At 46.7% G+C, this 17,732-nt stretch overlaps 1 protein-coding gene across 1 annotated transcript; it reads right to left on the reverse strand.

Moving 5' to 3' along the window:
* Positions 1-1,582: 1,582 nt before the first annotated feature.
* On the reverse strand, positions 1,583-7,430 carry LOC147731500 (uncharacterized). The gene is made up of 2 exons (XM_086958754.1): positions 5,133-7,430; positions 1,583-2,363 (listed from the first exon to the last, which is right to left on the reverse strand). Exons 1-2 carry the CDS (start codon positions 6,630-6,632, stop codon positions 2,094-2,096), a joined length of 1,770 nt encoding a protein of 589 aa, XP_086814880.1. The 5' UTR covers positions 6,633-7,430; the 3' UTR covers positions 1,583-2,093.
* Positions 7,431-17,732: the final 10,302 nt, after the last annotated feature.

Below are 17,732 nucleotides of genomic sequence, written 5' to 3' on the forward strand. Positions count from 1 at the left end.
GGAGTTGGATAGAAAATTAAACTATTCCCTATCCTAGAGAACCCTCCAGCGAAAGTTGACTTTTGTTGTAATTCCTGCGTTGTAATGGCAGTGCGGGGTAGTCCCCGCGTTGTCATTGCTGTTCACCTATGTAACTGAAGTCTGTGAGAGACAGTGATGACCTAAATCTTTAGTGATGAGTGGGATATTGCTGATACTATTGAATAATGTTTTCATATAGAGAGAAGTGAATCTGAGCTCTCTAATACGTAGCTTACGTTCTAATATATTGCATTACAGATAGGATGTGTTATCCCTAAGAGGCCCACTTACAGCACAATCAGTGGGTAGACACAGTGAGGAAATAGATACTGTTTGCTACACAAACAACAAACTAGTACTATAAGAAGGCAATATTACAAGGCTTTTTCATCTGAATAAAGATATTTTACATTTTGATGGCAGAATGAAACCTACTATGGCATAACATAACAGGTATGCAAATATTGAAGTCATACTGAGATTTGCTATGGCTTATCAGAACAGGACCAGGTGATTCCCAAATGGAATTGGGATACGAGCAGGGAATACTGCTTTAGACCAACATATCACCATCTATGTCCTCACTGGTTTTGGTGACCAGATCCTTTAGTACCAGAAGAGAAATGTTACATTCCTTCTGGATTTTTTAGACATTGACTATATGACACCCAGAAAATGAAATAAGTTACCTGTGGTTAGATGTACGACTCTTTTTAGCTGTCGCAAAAGGAAAATAGGCCATTTGCGACCACTAAAAAATGGTTGTAGCATGTACAAGCCCTACTTTGCGAGTCGGTGACCAATTACCGACTGGCAAAATAGGGTTTAAGAGTCGCTATTGGGAAGAGGTGAATCATGGGTGTCCCTTTCTAATAGCGAGTCACACTGGTATGTATGATTGTTTTGCAAATGTGGTTGCAAAACAATCGCAGTTACCACTTACTTCAAGTAGGTGGTAAGCCTGTCTCGTATTGGTAAGGGTCCTAAGTGGACCCCTTCCCCTTTGGGAATGTATGTGAACATATTTTTTAAAAGCAGGCAGTGGTCCCATGGACCACTGCCTGCCCTTATTAAATGGAAAGAAAACTACATTTTTTTCTTTTAAAGGCATCCCATTTTCCTTTAAGGAAAATGGGCCACATGTGAAAAAAAAGTTGCTTTATTAAAAAGCAAACACTCTCCCCCGAAGGTCACCATCCCTGTGATTGAAGACCATTCCAAATGGGTTGTGAATTGTGACCTGCCTCATGAATATTGATGAGACAGGTCATTTGCGACCCCATTGGGAATCACTAAATGCGTCTGAGACACATTAGTACATTCCGTTTTGTGAGTTGTAAAACAACCACAATTTGCGGCCTGCAAAATGGAATCGTCATGCATCTGGCCCTAATACTTTAACTTTGGGTATAACACACATTTCTATTGACTAGATGGACTAAAGTTAGGCATAAGTTGAAATTTAGGACAAATCCGCTAACCTTCTGAACACATGGTGACTTTAGGTCACTGTGTGCGTGGGGGTGTGGCGGACCGGAATACCAAGCGCGGAGGCCGTATATAGTGGGCAATGTTTGATTTATTTCCGTACGGTTGCTCAAAACAGGGTGATTAGCAAGAGTCAATGATCCAGAAATGAAAGGCACAGCTCCACGGGTGGAAGAGGGGTCCAGGTCCGGTAACGATGTCAGCGGGTTCTCCGGGTCTTCTACTCTTGGGGATGTCCTCGGAGGTACCGGGAGAAAACAAAGAAAAGAAAGGAGCCGTTAGTCCTGCCGGACTTCTCTCGTCGAATCCCTGTTACCAGCACCGGGAAGTGTGAGGGGTAAGAAGACGAAAGTGAGGAGGGGTCGGAAGGGTCAGGGTAGGGATGGACACAAGCTGGGTATCGAGAAGCAGTAGGGGTGTAGGGTGGTGGGACGTGAGGATTAAAGGGTTTCTTTACAAAGTGGAGGAGTGCTTTACAATATTTACACAGTGCTCCGAGTGACGACGTGAGCCTAAAGGGTAGTTCAATTATACAGAAAGGAGTTATTTACACTGCACCTAATGTGCTATCAGAGGGGTTCGTGTCACTCACCCGCTCCGCCGCAACTCTCCAAGTTGAGTTGCGGCCGCTCCCCAGCAACCTCCGGTGGACTCCACCAATCTTCGGACCACTCTTCTTCCTCTTCGCTCGTCCTCTCCTTCACCGCTCCAGTCGGGGTCTCCTGCCACAAGCTCGATCCGACGCCGGACTGTTTCCTGGGTCCGGTATTTCTAGTGTCCTGGTCACGTGAGGGGGAGGTACTTCCGGGGTCAGGAGGTAGTGCTTCCGTGTTTCCGCCGTTCCGGATTGGGTCCTGGAACAGAGGATAGAGGGTTGGACATTTGGTGGGTTGGGTTGCTACTATGGACGCTCTGGCCGGGTTCTCTGTCGTACGGGAAGGACTGCAATACCGTGGTGTGTGACGGGTATGTGGGGCCGCCGTATCACATCCCCTTCCCCTAGCTGTCTTTCTAGTACGGGTTTGGGCCATGGGATAACGGGAGAGGAAATCGGCATTGCCCTATTCAGTCCCTTTACGGTGCAATGTCCGAAATCTGTATGGTTGCAGAGCTAAGAACCACCGGAGGACCCGGTCGTTATGGCCTTTATTACGGGCCATCCACTCCAGGGGGGCGTGGTCAGTATAGATGACAAACTCCCTCCCTTCCAGATAATACCTTAAACTTTCCACCGCCCATTTAATGGCCAATGCTTCCTTCTCTACAACAGCATAATTGGTTTCGCGGGGATACAGTTTACGGCTCAGGTATAAAATGGGGTTCTCGTTCCCATTTTCGTCTTTCTGTGAAAGGACCGCCCCTAAACCCTGGTCCGAGGCGTCTGTCTGTAGGAGGAAGGTCCGTGAATAATCCGGACTGACCAATACCGGTTTGGAGGTTAATGCTGCTTTGAGTCGAGAAAAGGCTAACAGTAGAACAGGGTTGGGATTCTTTAGGAGGGTTTCTGTTTTTGTGGACTTCCTTAAGAGATCAGTGAGGGGAGCTGCAGTCTGGGAAAAATTGGGTATGAACCTGCGGTAATAACCTAATAGGCCTAGGAATGCCCGGAGGTCTTTTCGAGACTGGGGGAATGGAATGGATTGAATGGCCTCAACCTTCTTGGCCTGTGGACGTATCATTCCCTCTCCTAAGAGGTAGCCCAAGTACTTCACCGAGGTAGCCGCTAGCGTGGTTTTTGCAGGATTAATGGTGAACCCAAAAGAGCCCAGGGACCCAACGACTTTGTTGAGGTGATCGAGGTGTTCCGCCCAACTATTGCTATAGATTACAATATCGTCGAGGTAGGCCCCGGCATACCCTGAGTGTGGTCTTAACACTTGGTTCATCGCCCTTTGGAAGGTGGCGGGTGCCCCGTGTAACCCGAAAGGTAATACTGTGAATTGGAATAAGCCGTCTGGGGTAGAAAAGGCAGTTTTCTTTCGGTCTTGGGTTCTTAGGGGGATCTGCCAGTAGCCCTTGCAGAGATCTAACGTGGATATGTATCGGGCCTTCCCTATGCTCTCGACCATCTCATCGACCCGCGGAAGGGGATAAGTGTCGAAGGTAGATATTTTATTTACCTCCCTGAAATCTATGCAAAACCTCACGGACCCGTCAGGTTTAGGCACTAGAACTATGGGGGAATTCCATTCACTGACGGAAGGCTCAATGATCCCCATACCCAACATTAGTTCGGTTTCTTGTCTGATCACGTTCCTACGGGCTTCAGGGACCCGGTAGGGTCGAAGCCGTACAATCTTACCAGGCTCTGTGTGTATGCTGTGTTCTGTGATGGTCGTGTGACCTGGTGAGGAGGAAAACACTCTCTGTAGGGGTTGTAGGGTCTCTCGGAGACTCTGTCTCTGTTCTCCGGTCATCTCGGGGTCAAAGCATGACTCAAATAAGAGAGGGGTTGGCATGTCGCTGGTGGATAGGACAGGTCGGGGTCCCTCCCATTTTTTAAGAAGATTGACATGGTACACCTGTGTGGTGCCTCGAACAGGATCGAGCTCCAATTCGTAGGTGACCGGGGTCACTTGGCGAAGAATCGCATAGGGTCCTTGCCACTGCCCTAACAGTTTGTGATCTGATGATGGTCTCATCAGAAGAACTAGATCCCCATTGTTAAAGGAGCGAGGTTTGGTACCCTTATCATATTGCCTTTTCTGGCTAGCTTGTGCGTTCTCCATATTCTGGCGGACAATGTCACGCAGCTGGGCGAGATGTGTTTTTAGATTTTCGACATATTCTGGCAGGGGTCGGGTTCTGTCAGGTTCGGCCTCCCATGCTTCTTGGGCCATGTCAAGAAGGGTGCGGGGTGGTCGACCGTACAGCAACTCATATGGAGAATATCCGGTGCTGCTCTGAGTTTTGCACCGAATGGCAAACAAGGCCAACGGCAACATCTCCTCCCACCTCTTTGCCTCTAAGGCCAACATTTTCTTCAGTGTTAACTTCAGGGTGGCATTGTATCGCTCTACCAACCCATCTGTCTGGGGGTGGTAGGCGGAAGTGCGGATCTGTTTTATGCCGAGGTTTGAACAGACTTGTTTCATTAGGGATGAGACGAACGGAGTGCCTTGATCCGTAAGGATCTCCCTGGGAAACCCTACTCGTGAGAATATGGAGATGAGGGCTTTAGCTATGGTCTGTGTTGTAGGTTGGCGTAAGGGCACTGCCTCAGGGAAGCGAGTGGCGTAGTCCACCAGAACTAGGGCATAACGACAGCCACTGCGGGAGGGAAGTAAGGGGCCTATGATGTCCATTCCGACCCGGGTGAAGGGGATATCAATGAGGGATAGAGGGAGTAAGGGAGCCCTGGGAGGACGATATCTACTGTTTCTCTGACAGACTGGGCACTCTCTACAATATTGTCTGACCTCCTGATGTACTCCTGGCCAATAAAATTTCTCCAGGATGGACAGACTGGTTTTTTCGTCGCTGAAGTGACCCCCTAGGAGATGGCTGTGGGCAAGGAAGAGCACCTTCTCTCTAAAGGGTCCGGGAATCAACAGCTGTGGTGGTTGGTTTGGGTTCCCTTTTCTATAGAGTAGTCCGTTCTTTTTAAAGAAATAGGGACATACGTGAAGGGGGTCTTCCTGATCTAAGGCCTTTCCCCAGGCCTCTTGTAGGACGGGATCTTCTTGTTGCGATGCCCGGAATTCTCTATCTGTTTGCCAGGGATGGACATCGGGAACCACCGGGTAGGCGGTGGTGTGGTTTCGCTTTTCTTGCCTCTTCTGATTACGGGATTTCCGGGCTTTGGTCGGATCTTCAGCCAGCGGTTGTTCCCCGGAAAAGGGTGCTTCTCCCCACCATTGGTTCAGGGAGTCTGTAGTGTCCTGTACCAATTTAGGGAGACCAGCATAATCACTCCCTAGGATCACTTGCTCAGGAAGGTTCGGTATCAGACCTACAGTGAGCTCAGTCCCGGGATCAGCTGGGTGCCGTACTCGCACCTGGGTGGTAGGGTACTTTTTAGTGTCTCCGTGTACGCATTGGATGGCGACGGTTCCTGTGGGTGGTCTTGGTGGGGTCGGTAGGTCCTGGGGCCGTAGAACGCTCTGGCGACAGCCCGTGTCAGCCAAAGCTAGGAGTGGATGTCCGTCTACATACACGGGACAACGGAACGGTGGGGGTTTTTCCCCGGGTGTTGCACACACATAGTTCTGTACCAGGCCTATCTCCATGGGTTCGTCTTTCTGTGGACATACACGTGCTATATGTCCATAGCCGCCGCAGTTGTAACACTGTGGACCCGGATTGGGTGGTCTGTATATGAGCGGTGGTGGCAGCAGGGAAGGCGGCTCCGTTTTCCTTGGAGGGGGGGGTCGCTGGGGTCTGACTGCATTGATATGCGCTCGGTGGGGATGGTCATCTCTGCCCCTGGATGTTTCTTGGGCTCGACTGTATGCACTCGCGATCTCCACCGCGCTGTCGAGGGTGAGTCGTGCATGTTGTCGTACCCATTTTTGGGTGGCCGGATGTAGGGATGCCAGGAATTGCTCGAGATATATTTTTGCTAGAATATCGTCTTTTGTGGAGGTGTCGGGACGTAACCATCGATTGGCGAGATCTTTAATCCGGAAGGACAGAGCCCTGGGGGTTTCTTGGGGCCCTTCCTTGGCTTGGCGTAATTTCACTCTATAGGTCTCGTCATCTATGCCTAGCCTTTCCAGGATACACTTCTTGATGTCATCATAGGGTGTGTTGCCTTGTATATTGGCTTGCTGATACGCCGCTTGGAGATCTCCGGTCAGTAGCGGTCCCAAATATTGTCCCCATCGATCGGCTGGCCAGGAGGCGGCCTGCGCTAGTCTTTCAAAGTTCGTAAAAAAGTAGTCCGGATCGTCGCCAGGAACATACTTTTGTAAGACTACTGAGGGGAGGGAGGTTATGGGTCGTTGTTGTTGTTGGCCGAGGACGTCCGTTAATTTACCCATGGCCTGGTCGTGAGCATCCCCTTGGCCCTTGAGGACGTCATGCAGTTGCCCCCGGTCTTCCTCAGCAGTTTTCAAAAACTTCTCCATCAGCTTTCCCAACATCTCTTGGGACTCGGCCATTTTCTGTACGACGGCCTCCATGCCTCCGGATCCCACTTCTGACACCAACTGTGTGCGTGGGGGTGTGGCGGACCGGAATACCAAGCGCGGAGGCCGTATATAGTGGGCAATGTTTGATTTATTTCCGTACGGTTGCTCAAAACAGGGTGATTAGCAAGAGTCAATGATCCAGAAATGAAAGGCACAGCTCCACGGGTGGAAGAGGGGTCCAGGTCCGGTAACGATGTCAGCGGGTTCTCCGGGTCTTCTACTCTTGGGGATGTCCTCGGAGGTACCGGGAGAAAACAAAGAAAAGAAAGGAGCCGTTAGTCCTGCCGGACTTCTCTCGTCGAATCCCTGTTACCAGCACCGGGAAGTGTGAGGGGTAAGAAGACGAAAGTGAGGAGGGGTCGGAAGGGTCAGGGTAGGGATGGACACAAGCTGGGTATCGAGAAGCAGTAGGGGTGTAGGGTGGTGGGACGTGAGGATTAAAGGGTTTCTTTACAAAGTGGAGGAGTGCTTTACAATATTTACACAGTGCTCCGAGTGACGACGTGAGCCTAAAGGGTAGTTCAATTATACAGAAAGGAGTTATTTACACTGCACCTAATGTGCTATCAGAGGGGTTCGTGTCACTCACCCGCTCCGCCGCAACTCTCCAAGTTGAGTTGCGGCCGCTCCCCAGCAACCTCCGGTGGACTCCACCAATCTTCGGACCACTCTTCTTCCTCTTCGCTCGTCCTCTCCTTCACCGCTCCAGTCGGGGTCTCCTGCCACAAGCTCGATCCGACGCCGGACTGTTTCCTGGGTCCGGTATTTCTAGTGTCCTGGTCACGTGAGGGGGAGGTACTTCCGGGGTCAGGAGGTAGTGCTTCCGTGTTTCCGCCGTTCCGGATTGGGTCCTGGAACAGAGGATAGAGGGTTGGACATTTGGTGGGTTGGGTTGCTACTATGGACGCTCTGGCCGGGTTCTCTGTCGTACGGGAAGGACTGCAATACCGTGGTGTGTGACGGGTATGTGGGGCCGCCGTATCACAGTCACTGACCCGGGTGATGGTACATCAGCAAACATACTACAAAACTCCTCCTTAAAACGTTATAACATTTTCAATTGTAGTCCTGAGGAAGTCTGCTGCAACACTGTCAGCTTTTGCAGTTGTAGCCCCAACACTATGAACTAAGGTGAAACACCTGTTGGCGAGGGCAAAAACTGGGAAACAATTGCTATTTTCCTGATACAAAGGAGGGCTGCCCGCATTCCCAGGCCCTAGATGCAGATCTTACCCACATGCTATGGTCCCAACCCTCACTTTATGACTATTGGCAGTCCATACATAAGAGATAACAGAATTGCATGATATAAATACCTGGGAGGCGTGCTCTTTAGGCATCTTCAAAAGCTGTGCTCGACATAAGGTACATGTCCGCTTTGCCAACCTAGTGCTCCTCCTAGCTAAACTTACAATTAACCTTCAATTGCACTTCCCTATGGCCCCTCAGTGGTGGCCTGGCATGTGCTGTGCACAAGTGGGGCACGGCAGGGGGAGTCGCCCTCTGCTACAAAGAGGTTTGCAACCTTGCCAAAGCGAACTATCTCCTCCCAAAAAGCAACCCTCTTTTTGCAGTTCTCACAAAGATTAGGGAACAAAGATCTACCCTCATAATTTGCATGCATCACTTCCAAGATCATCCATGCCCTGGAGTGGGAGCCTCTATGTTTGAGCAATATACTACTTGTACCTTTGTGGGTCCCTTCACCACACTGCTGCTGGCCTCTTACCTCGTCTACATACTCTGCACAGACATGTCCTGCTGCAGCCTTCTGGTCCATCCATCCCTTTTCTGTCCCAGTACACAGACTCCCACCAGTTGCATTGCTGTGGCAGTACACCCCCACCACTTCTATAATCTCATGGCCGCGTCTGCCTGTGTATTATTGATTCATCTGTATTCTATCTCAAGCTTTCTTTGCAATGCACTGTTTGTGATGTTGACTGTTCAATTCTGCCACCTTAATGGACTCCACCAATTGTAACTGTTGTTTATGAAGTAAAACCCAATAAACACATTTATCAACAAAAAAGGGAGGCCTTTGAAGGATTATTTTATGACAGCGTCTTGAATTGTCTGCCCCAAATGTAATGTAACACAATCATGGGAAGGACACTTCATGGTGAACTCTCAACAGGGCACTGCCTTCTTTGGACTAAAAATAGAAGAAAAAAACTCAGGCGCTCATTTAGACCATGGTGGACTGTTTGTGGGTGGACATTGGCTCCACCACCATGGGAGAATATTCTCTGCCCTACTTAGTACTGCTGTGAAGGGAGGCACTTCCACAGCAGCTACCTCAACAATACTATGTTTCTGCCCATCCCCCTTAATGTTGTCATGAATGCAACATGAACAGATGACCTTACACCACAGATTGGAGAGGGTACAGCGTTTCAGAATAAAGTTTCGAGGAAAGTTATTTAATATATTCAGTGCTGAATTGCACACATTGAGATCTATATTGCTTTTATAAGGCACAAGAGTATCCCACAAAATTGACTCATGAAGCTTTAGCTAATAGTACCCTACAAGCATTCATCCCCAGATACACTTTCCTATACATATTAAAACAGAGATATTGTATCAAGGGAAAATAAAAAGTGGTACCTGAGGAGTGTCTCCCAATAAGGTAAACATTGGCGAAGGCCCTCCTAGAGACATTCAACTGTTCTAATATCCAGTCATTGTCAAATACTGACCCCAATTCCCTTTGCACAAGCAACCATCTCATCCTGGTTATGGGCTTTACATTTCAGCTCATAGGGCCATATGTAGGTAGCTAAATACCGGTCGGCAACGGCCGAAATTTTGTAAATTTTCAGTTAGGACTGGCATTTAGGCATTTGAGATGTAGGAGGCCAAATTTAAGGATTCAGTAAATATGAATCGGTAAATACCGAATCTACATTACCGAATTCTAAATGATCGAATCGGTAGTTACCGAATACTTATTTACCGAATCGGTAAATAAGAAAAGGTAAAAATGAGAATAGAGATGTAGGTAACTTCTAAAATACTGAATTTCATGAAATTCAGTATTTAAGAGTCGGTACTTACCATGGATTGAAAGCAGGTGGTAACCAGGTGCAGGCCATAAAACAGGCCCCAAAATGCAATAGTGTGATCAGAATGGCGGCTTTCAATGTGAGAGCAAGGCGGCTATGGCTACAAGCAGCAGGAGAGAGGCACTGGAGACTGGAGAAGCAAGTTTACAGACAGCGGATCACACTCTTCCAACTTACTGAGGCAGAGATCCATGAAAGGCTACACCCCCACACCATCCTGGACTTGATAAGGGACTTGTACCCAATTCTGGAGCACCCAACACCAAGGGTGCACGCCATACCACCACATGTGCAGGTGCTCTGTAGCCTACACCTGCTTGCATCTGGCGGTTACCAGGGGGTCATAGCTGCGATAGGTGGGGTGTCCTAGAGCTGCCTGTCCCATTTCTTCAAGAAGTTCCTGGAGGCCATGATGCAGAGAATGCATCATTACATCAGCTTCCCTGACACACATGCGGAACTGCTGAAGACCAAAACTGACTTTTACCAAATGGCACAGTTCCCACATGTGATCGGCTGCATTGATGGCACACACATCCCTATCTGCCCACCTACAGCCACTGAGTACATCTACAGGAACAGAAAGTCCACACACTCAATAAATGTGCAGGTAATCTGTGATGCTGCCAACATAATCAGTGACATTGTGGCCAAATTCCCAGGAAGCACCCACGACTCCTACATCTTTCAGAACAGTGGGATCTACACACGCCTGACAGCGAGGGAATTCGGAGCAGGATACCTGCTAGGTAAAATGCTGTGACACACCCTGATAGGTACTGCAGATATAGGTGTTGTTGTGCATGTGATTAATGGCCCTCTCTTTTCCACATAGGCGATAGCGCATATGCCGTCTGCTCATTCATCCTGACACCCTACCTGAACCCATCATCCCCGAGTGAGAGATGGTACGTTGTGGCACACAAATATACTCACAATGTTGTGGAGCGCACCTTTGGGCTGTTAAAAAGCAGGTTCCGCTGCCTCCACAAAAGCGGTGGCGCACGCCAGTACTCACCCCATATCTGCCGTAAAATCATTGCAACTTGTGCAATGCTGCACAACCTTGCCACTAAGAAAGAAACAGCAGTAGAATTAACAGACATTGAGGACGACCATGATGAATTTGAACGCCCTGAGCCCAACACAGCAGGAGTGGCGCAAGCAACAGATGGGAGACAGAGACGGTCAGAGATCACATGCAACTATTTCTACGAAAGTAAGGAGACACAGCCAGTTGTAGTATGTACACAACATAGTTTTATTTTTTGGCACTACGCCAGTACACAGAGGCCCAACTGTGCCAGTCCAATTGTAGCCATCCATTATGGAAGTCCTGGGTTACTTCACCCATTCCAGGTCAGGGAGTGTGGGCATCATCAGTGTTTGTGGGCCCACCTACCGGTGCTGGATGCTAATGGCTGGCTGTCCTCACTGGCTGTGTGTGTAGTGCCAGCCCCATGGAGCCTGCTGTTACTCCGGGTGTCAGTAATAGGGGGTTAAGCTGCTCCTACTGGTGCTCTCCTCGCTTTCCCCCACATCCAGAGCAACAGTATTTGCCGACTGAGCAGTCAGCAGCACCTCAACTGCACTTGTCACCCTCATAAGGCCCCTGGATACTTCACTGCTGCTGTGTGCAAGTCCCCTCCTACATGTTAACGCAGGGCCTGCAAAGCAGGGTAGTGGCAGTGGCTAGGCTGTTGACTGCCCTTGTGTGTTGTTCTGACCTCTGCCTTTCCTTCCGCCGTGTTGCCCTGTCCTTGTCCAGCTTGTTGCACAAGAGCAGCACAGACTGGGACATGTCCCGCATGCCCACAGCCATCTCTCTCATTCCCTCAACCATTGAGCTGATGCCCTTATTTATGCTTTCAACATTTACATTTAGGTGCCTCATCTGTCGGTGGACCGACTGGATGGCCTTCCCCTGCATGCGCTGCACCTTGACCATACTGGCCTCCATTCCGCAGAAGACTCCAGGACCCTCGCCATGTTGGTATTGACTGCTGTCTCTGGCCCTGTGGTGCCTGTGTTGGCTCCCTCGGCGGTGGACTGCTGATTTGCATTGCTGTCCTCAACTGCCACGGTTGACCTATCACCCCCCACCATGTCTCCTGCAGAAGACTCCATTTCCCTGAATGTTGCTACGACATGCCTCTTGGTTTTTTGCACTGCAGGTGTTGTTGCAGCGATGACGCTACCAGTTCAGGTGAGGACAGGAGTAGTGGTGAGCCAAACCGCTCTGGGGAGGCCAGCAGCTGTGGTGATGCAGGAAGGTCTAGGAAGGCCTGCAGCTGTGGTGACGCTGGAAGGTCACTCAGTCATCAACAGCACAGCCAGTCTTGGGAGGCTGGCTGTGCTGTTGATGCAGCAGTTTCCTGTGTGGTTTGCCCTGCACTGGTACCCGCCTCCTGTGTGTCTTCCCTCCGTGGTGCACTCCCTTCCTTGTCCTTGGGACGCTTGCGAGATGTCTCGCCTGTGGACAGAAAATTGTACATTAGCACTGTGGTCCTGCAGTCCTGCTTATACAATTACATTCTCATCATTGAAACGCTGTCGCTATTGCCTCAGCTTGCTCATCACTGATATGTGTTGCATGCCTTGTTGTTTGGTGTGCTGTCTGACATGGTAGGTGTTTCAATGACTACATCTCCCATAATGCATTGCTGGTATATACTAGTACCTGTATTGGAGTGGGGTTGACACTACCACATTGGGGAAGGGGAAAGGGTGGGGTGATTACTGTGCATGCTTCTTACATTTTCTGGTGGCAGCTCGGGCTGAGCTGTCTGCATCCCCATATCCCCCACAGACGCTGTATGGTTCAATGGTGGACTCCACCAGCTCCTCAAGCTCAGTCAGGGCAGGTGCCCTGTTCCTCCCTCCCCCTGTCAGGTTTGCTTGTTTGTGGAGCTCAGCCATCTTTCGCTTTGTCACGCTCCGGAGGTCATACCACCTCTTTTTCAGGCCGTCAATGTCCCGTGGGGTCACTCCAATTGCATTGACCTTTGTCTGTATTGCCAGCCAAATCTTCCTTTTGGCAGATTCTGCCACCTGCAGGGACTGCTTCCGAAACAACTTGTGGTGTTCCTTGACTACCTCCTCCACAAGAACCTGGAGCTCCATGGTGCTGAATTTATCCTACCTCTTTCTCTCTGCACAATCCCTGTCAGTGTATTTGCTTGCCATTTTGCAGTTTTCCAGGAGTAAAAGTTTCTCAAGGGCTCAAGGACTCTGCTCTGCTCTCCCAGCCTCTCTAGCAGCCTCAGATTGAGTGCACCTGCATGGGTGTGGCCACTTCCTGGTTGGAAGGAGTGGTGGTTGCACCGGATTGGCTGATTACTTAATTGTTTCTGTTTTTGAATTACCGATTCTGTATTTCCCGATTCGGTATTTCCCGATTCAGTAATTACCGATTGGTATTGGGTTTTCGGTATTTCTTTACCGAATTAGACAGATTCAGTAATTTTTTACAGATTTTTTAGCTACATCCCAAATACCGATTTCTAATTACAGATTCGGTAAAATTTGTTAAAAATCGGTATTTAAGAATCGGTATTTCGGATTTACCTACATATGACCCATAATCTGAAGGCGCTCTGGTATCGTTTAACTCTTTCAATTTTTAAAGAATTTGAAATAATTGTACTCGAAATAATTTTGCTCTACCCTTTTCTAATTAAATGTTTCTTAGACACTGGAGTTTGCAGTTAGCTGGTGGATTTGCAGAGCCAGGAAAAGTACCATGGACCTCAGGAACCCTCTAATGGGTGTAAGTCATGAAGATGGCATTTTTGGGAGACTACTCCTGACTTCCCAGAGTTTCTGCCAAAATAATTTACGTATATGTGATCCATCGTGTGAGAATTTAAAGTCAACCACATCTATATTTTTTCATGTCCTTATTTAATATTAACCTATGCCACAAAATATGCAAGTCGAGCATAGTTAAAATAAGGAGTACATAAATAAAGGTAAACTCTACAAATGTAAAAAGAAAGTTAATTCTTAACAATTTATCAACAGTTATCAGGAGCATGCATTTGATTTCTCTGCTGGTCTTCTAGAAAGGTGAACAATCAAATTCTCTTATATTCCTCCTTAAGTCAGCAATGATGAGCACACCCTCTAGCGGGATCGGTGTACAGAGTTTGGGTATAAGGTGCTCAGCTGACAGGCACAGTGTTTCAAGAATCAAAAAAGCCTCTCAACCACGGTTCCCTCTAGGGTGCGCGCATCAACATGCATGCACACCAAAGTCACCCCAAATGCACAGTGCCCCATATGTGCGCGCACAAACAGCACATCCCTCGAGATTGTTTTTCTTAATACTGCGCGGCTGCGGTGTAGATTGTGAGCCTTTGTGAAAGTATTCTTGTTAATCGCAGCGCCGTCATGCGCTGCAATTAACATGAATACTTTTACAAAGGCCAACAATCTGCCCCATAGCGGTGCTCTATTAGGAAAAGGAATGTGGAAAATCTAATGCGCGACATGTGCTTTCAGATAATTCTGAAAGCACACGTCTTGTTTGATCCTGCATTCATTTGTTAATAGTGGGCTGATGCGGGGTTGGACATGGGCTTTTAAATAGTAATCATGCTAATTGCAGTGCACACAGGCGCTGCAATTAATATGAATACTATCTCAAACGCCCACATTCAGCCCTGCACTATTTGCAAAAGGAATGTAGAGTCATACACAACATGTGCTTTCAGAATCATCTGAAAGCACACGTAGTGTTTGACCCTGCATTTCTTTTGTTAAAAAAGCTTGGCTGCGTGGATGACAGCTGCCAAGGTTTCAGATTGTCATGTGTCACATTTTCATAATTTGAGTGTAATTATGAGTGACATTACAATAACTATGAGTGATATTTTATCCTTGCAAGCAAAATTAAGCAATGAAACTGAGGCAAAAATACAAATATCAGAAATTACACCCATTTGAACAATGAGAAACTCTCAGAAGATCTTAAAAGTACAGCAAAGCACCAAAAATGCAAGGGCAGTATCCGGAGACAGACTGCGTGACTGCATTTCTCAGTAACAGAGGGCAGGTAGGCACTGCAGCTGCTCAGAAGATTACCTCTTTGATCTGATCATTCATGAGGACACACTAGCCTAAAAAGCAAATTTTGTAGAATAGCAAGTGCAACTAGAATATTAGACCATCACTCACTCTCACATCAGGCTGGGTCACCCAATGCACTTGAAAGTCTGCTCCACTTCACCGAAAGATGAAATTGTATCCATTATCTGTACAAACTTCAAACAGCAACTATAAATAGAAAGCAATTGTAAATGTGTTCTAGTGCTACGTTAACGATTTCTGATTAATAATTAAAGGAAGCAAAGGCAGAAAAGTGATGTTACAAAATTTATATGATGTTTAAAATTCTATTTCATACGATATCCGGGCCTTTCAGACACTTAAAACAACAACTGGCCTGTATTTCTTTCGGGGAAAGGGGGCTACCCTACCAGTTGTATGATGTTAGTACGCATTCCGTTGTAACGCATGCCTTTTCCACGCATGCGTTACAACGTGAATGCCACTACCACGAAAATACTTTACAACGAAAATGCCTTTACCATGCATAGTTAAACAACGATTTTCGTTGCATAACTATGCTTGATAATGGCATTTTCATTGTAAATGCTTTTTACTATCCCTGCCCCAATTCCTTATATGTTCCCTAAAAGCATTAAAAGTTAGTTTAATTTTTAAAAAAATACTCACAGTTTGTCATAGACGGACTTCTCCTTCTTCAATGTTAAGTGGTCCCTTTTCTATTTTTTTTGTAAAGAAAGTACGTGGACACACATACGTTAATACGTCGTTAGGGAGGCTGGCTTATTTCATGACGGACGAAAGGCACAAACCATCGTCTTTATGGAGAAGTGTGACTCACCGGTTAGAGCGGCAGACCCTGAGGCAGAGGTCTGGCCCAGGACCAGGGTTCAATTCCCGACGTGGCAGGGTCTTGGGCTCAATGTCCACGGACTCGATAATTCTCGCCTAGGTGCCTACTCTAATCATTGGTACCACACTGCAACTCTGGGCAATAGCTTGCTTAATCTCCACAACGGCCCCGAAAGCGCTAGGATGCCTGGCCTCACCTTGGAGGTGCCCAGTAAGGGGCATCTCACAGGGAAAGCCAGGAAGGGTTCCACAGCGATATACAGCGCCAAGATACCGTCTAGGTTATAGTGTGCTTTACAAGTATACACACATTTACATTTACATTATGGTAAGTGTTTTTTCTTTTTTTAAACTCACTCTTTTTTTGGGGGGGCAGCCCCCTAAGTCCCACAGCCCCCTTTTTTTTATACCTTTACCACACATTCCTTAACTACGTATTTCGTAGTAAAGAAATGCGTGGTAAAGGCTTTACATGGTAACCACGCGTGCGTTGTAAAGCATGCGTGGTTAAGTACAGCGTGGAAATGGCCACGTTGAATTGGCTGTTTCCCACCCTACCGGAGGCAAGAGCACTTGAAATACTAGACACAGTTTAGTTTAGAGTGGTGCTGTACCAGACGTTAACAGGGTGTGTGCGCCGGGGTTTTAGGAGACTCCATAAGCAGCTTCATGATTTGAAATACATGCTAATTGTTAAAAAAAAATTACAAATACCACTTACCATCCTACCACCGCCTCTCCCCCATTCCCTCTGGAGCAGCCTGGAACAAGAAAGTAAAGAACCCAGCCTCCCAGAATACCCTGGCCAATCACAACACTGCATTAGCAGCGTTGTGATTGGTCTGAGCACGTGGTTCGGTGCTCAGACAGGGGCTGGCAGGCAGGGAATCTTCTCCACCCAGGCTGTAGTGCAGCCTGGGTGGAGAACCTGTACAGTGCACATGACGCTTTGGCCGGCCCAAGAAGGACAGACAAATTATCATATACACACTTTTGGTGCTGCCACCACTCCTCCTCCACATGAGGCTCAGGGAGCTAAGCCCCTCCAGGCCCCTTCAGCTGCAAGCTGAATACAAAAAGCAAGATGATAATAACAGAACATTATTATCATTTTGCTTTTATGTATTCAGCTTACAGCTGAAGCAGTGACCAGACTCTCCACTGCCTTAGGGGAGGAGCAGCCACTGCTAGAAATGTGGGAATAGATTTGTCACCTCCATCACTAGACATCACACCACTGCATAAGAAGTTATTCTTGCATAGTTAGATAAAAAGAACATTAGTTCACCTACTGAATAGGTGGCAAAGCACAGTTGCAGGCTTTCAAATAGGTAACAAGACATAATATCGTAGTAAAAATATAGAATGGACTTAACTTAGAATTAAAAATATAGAATGGACAAAATATCGAATGGACACAATATAATAGTTAAAAAAATCGAATTGAAGGTAAGGAATATCGATTGTCAAAATATCGAAGTCAAATATTTTAAGTGTTTTGTATGTTAGTGTATGTGTGAAAAGTGTATATTATTTTTGTAATGTATGTTTATTTTTTTTTAAGTAATGAATTTTATGTTATTTAATTTTAGTGTAATTTAATTCTGTAGCGGGTTGTGGGTTTATGGGGGAATAGGGTGGGAAGTAATTTAATTATATTAAATTCAATATAAATTTTTAGAAATTATTAATAATTTTTTATTTAATTTTGCTTTTTGTTCTTTAGCGGGTTGTGGGTTTATAGGGGAATAGGGTGGGAAGTAATTTAATTGTAATTAATTAAATATTTGTATTTATTTATTGGTATTCATTTTGAATTATTGTTAAATCATTTTTAATTGTTAATTATTTTTTATTAATTGGTAATTAATTTTTAATAATTGATTAATTGGTAATTGTGTTAATTGTATTAATTTATTTACCGTACCGGGTTGTGGGTTTATAGGGGAAAAGGGTGGGAAGTAATTTAATTGTAATTAAGTAAATATTTTTTATTTATTTATTGGTATTGATTTTTAATTTATTGTTAATACATTTTTAATTGGTAATTAATTTTTTATTATTTGGTAATTCATTTGTATTAATTAATTATTTGATAAAT

The sequence above is a fragment of the Lissotriton vulgaris genome, chromosome 2_1 (genome assembly GCF_964263255.1).
Source record: "Lissotriton vulgaris chromosome 2_1, aLisVul1.2, whole genome shotgun sequence".
NCBI classification, from domain to species: domain Eukaryota; kingdom Metazoa; phylum Chordata; class Amphibia; order Caudata; family Salamandridae; genus Lissotriton; species Lissotriton vulgaris.

Coding starts and splice junctions, on each gene's coding strand:
- LOC147731500 (XM_086958754.1), bottom strand. CDS start 6,632: ATGGAGGCCGTCGTACAGAAAATGGCCGAGTCCCAAGAGATGTTGGGA. Junction 2,364..5,132: donor ATCAGGAAGACCCCCTTCAC/GTATGTCCCTAT, acceptor CCTCTGTTCCAG/GACCCAATCCGGAACGGCGG.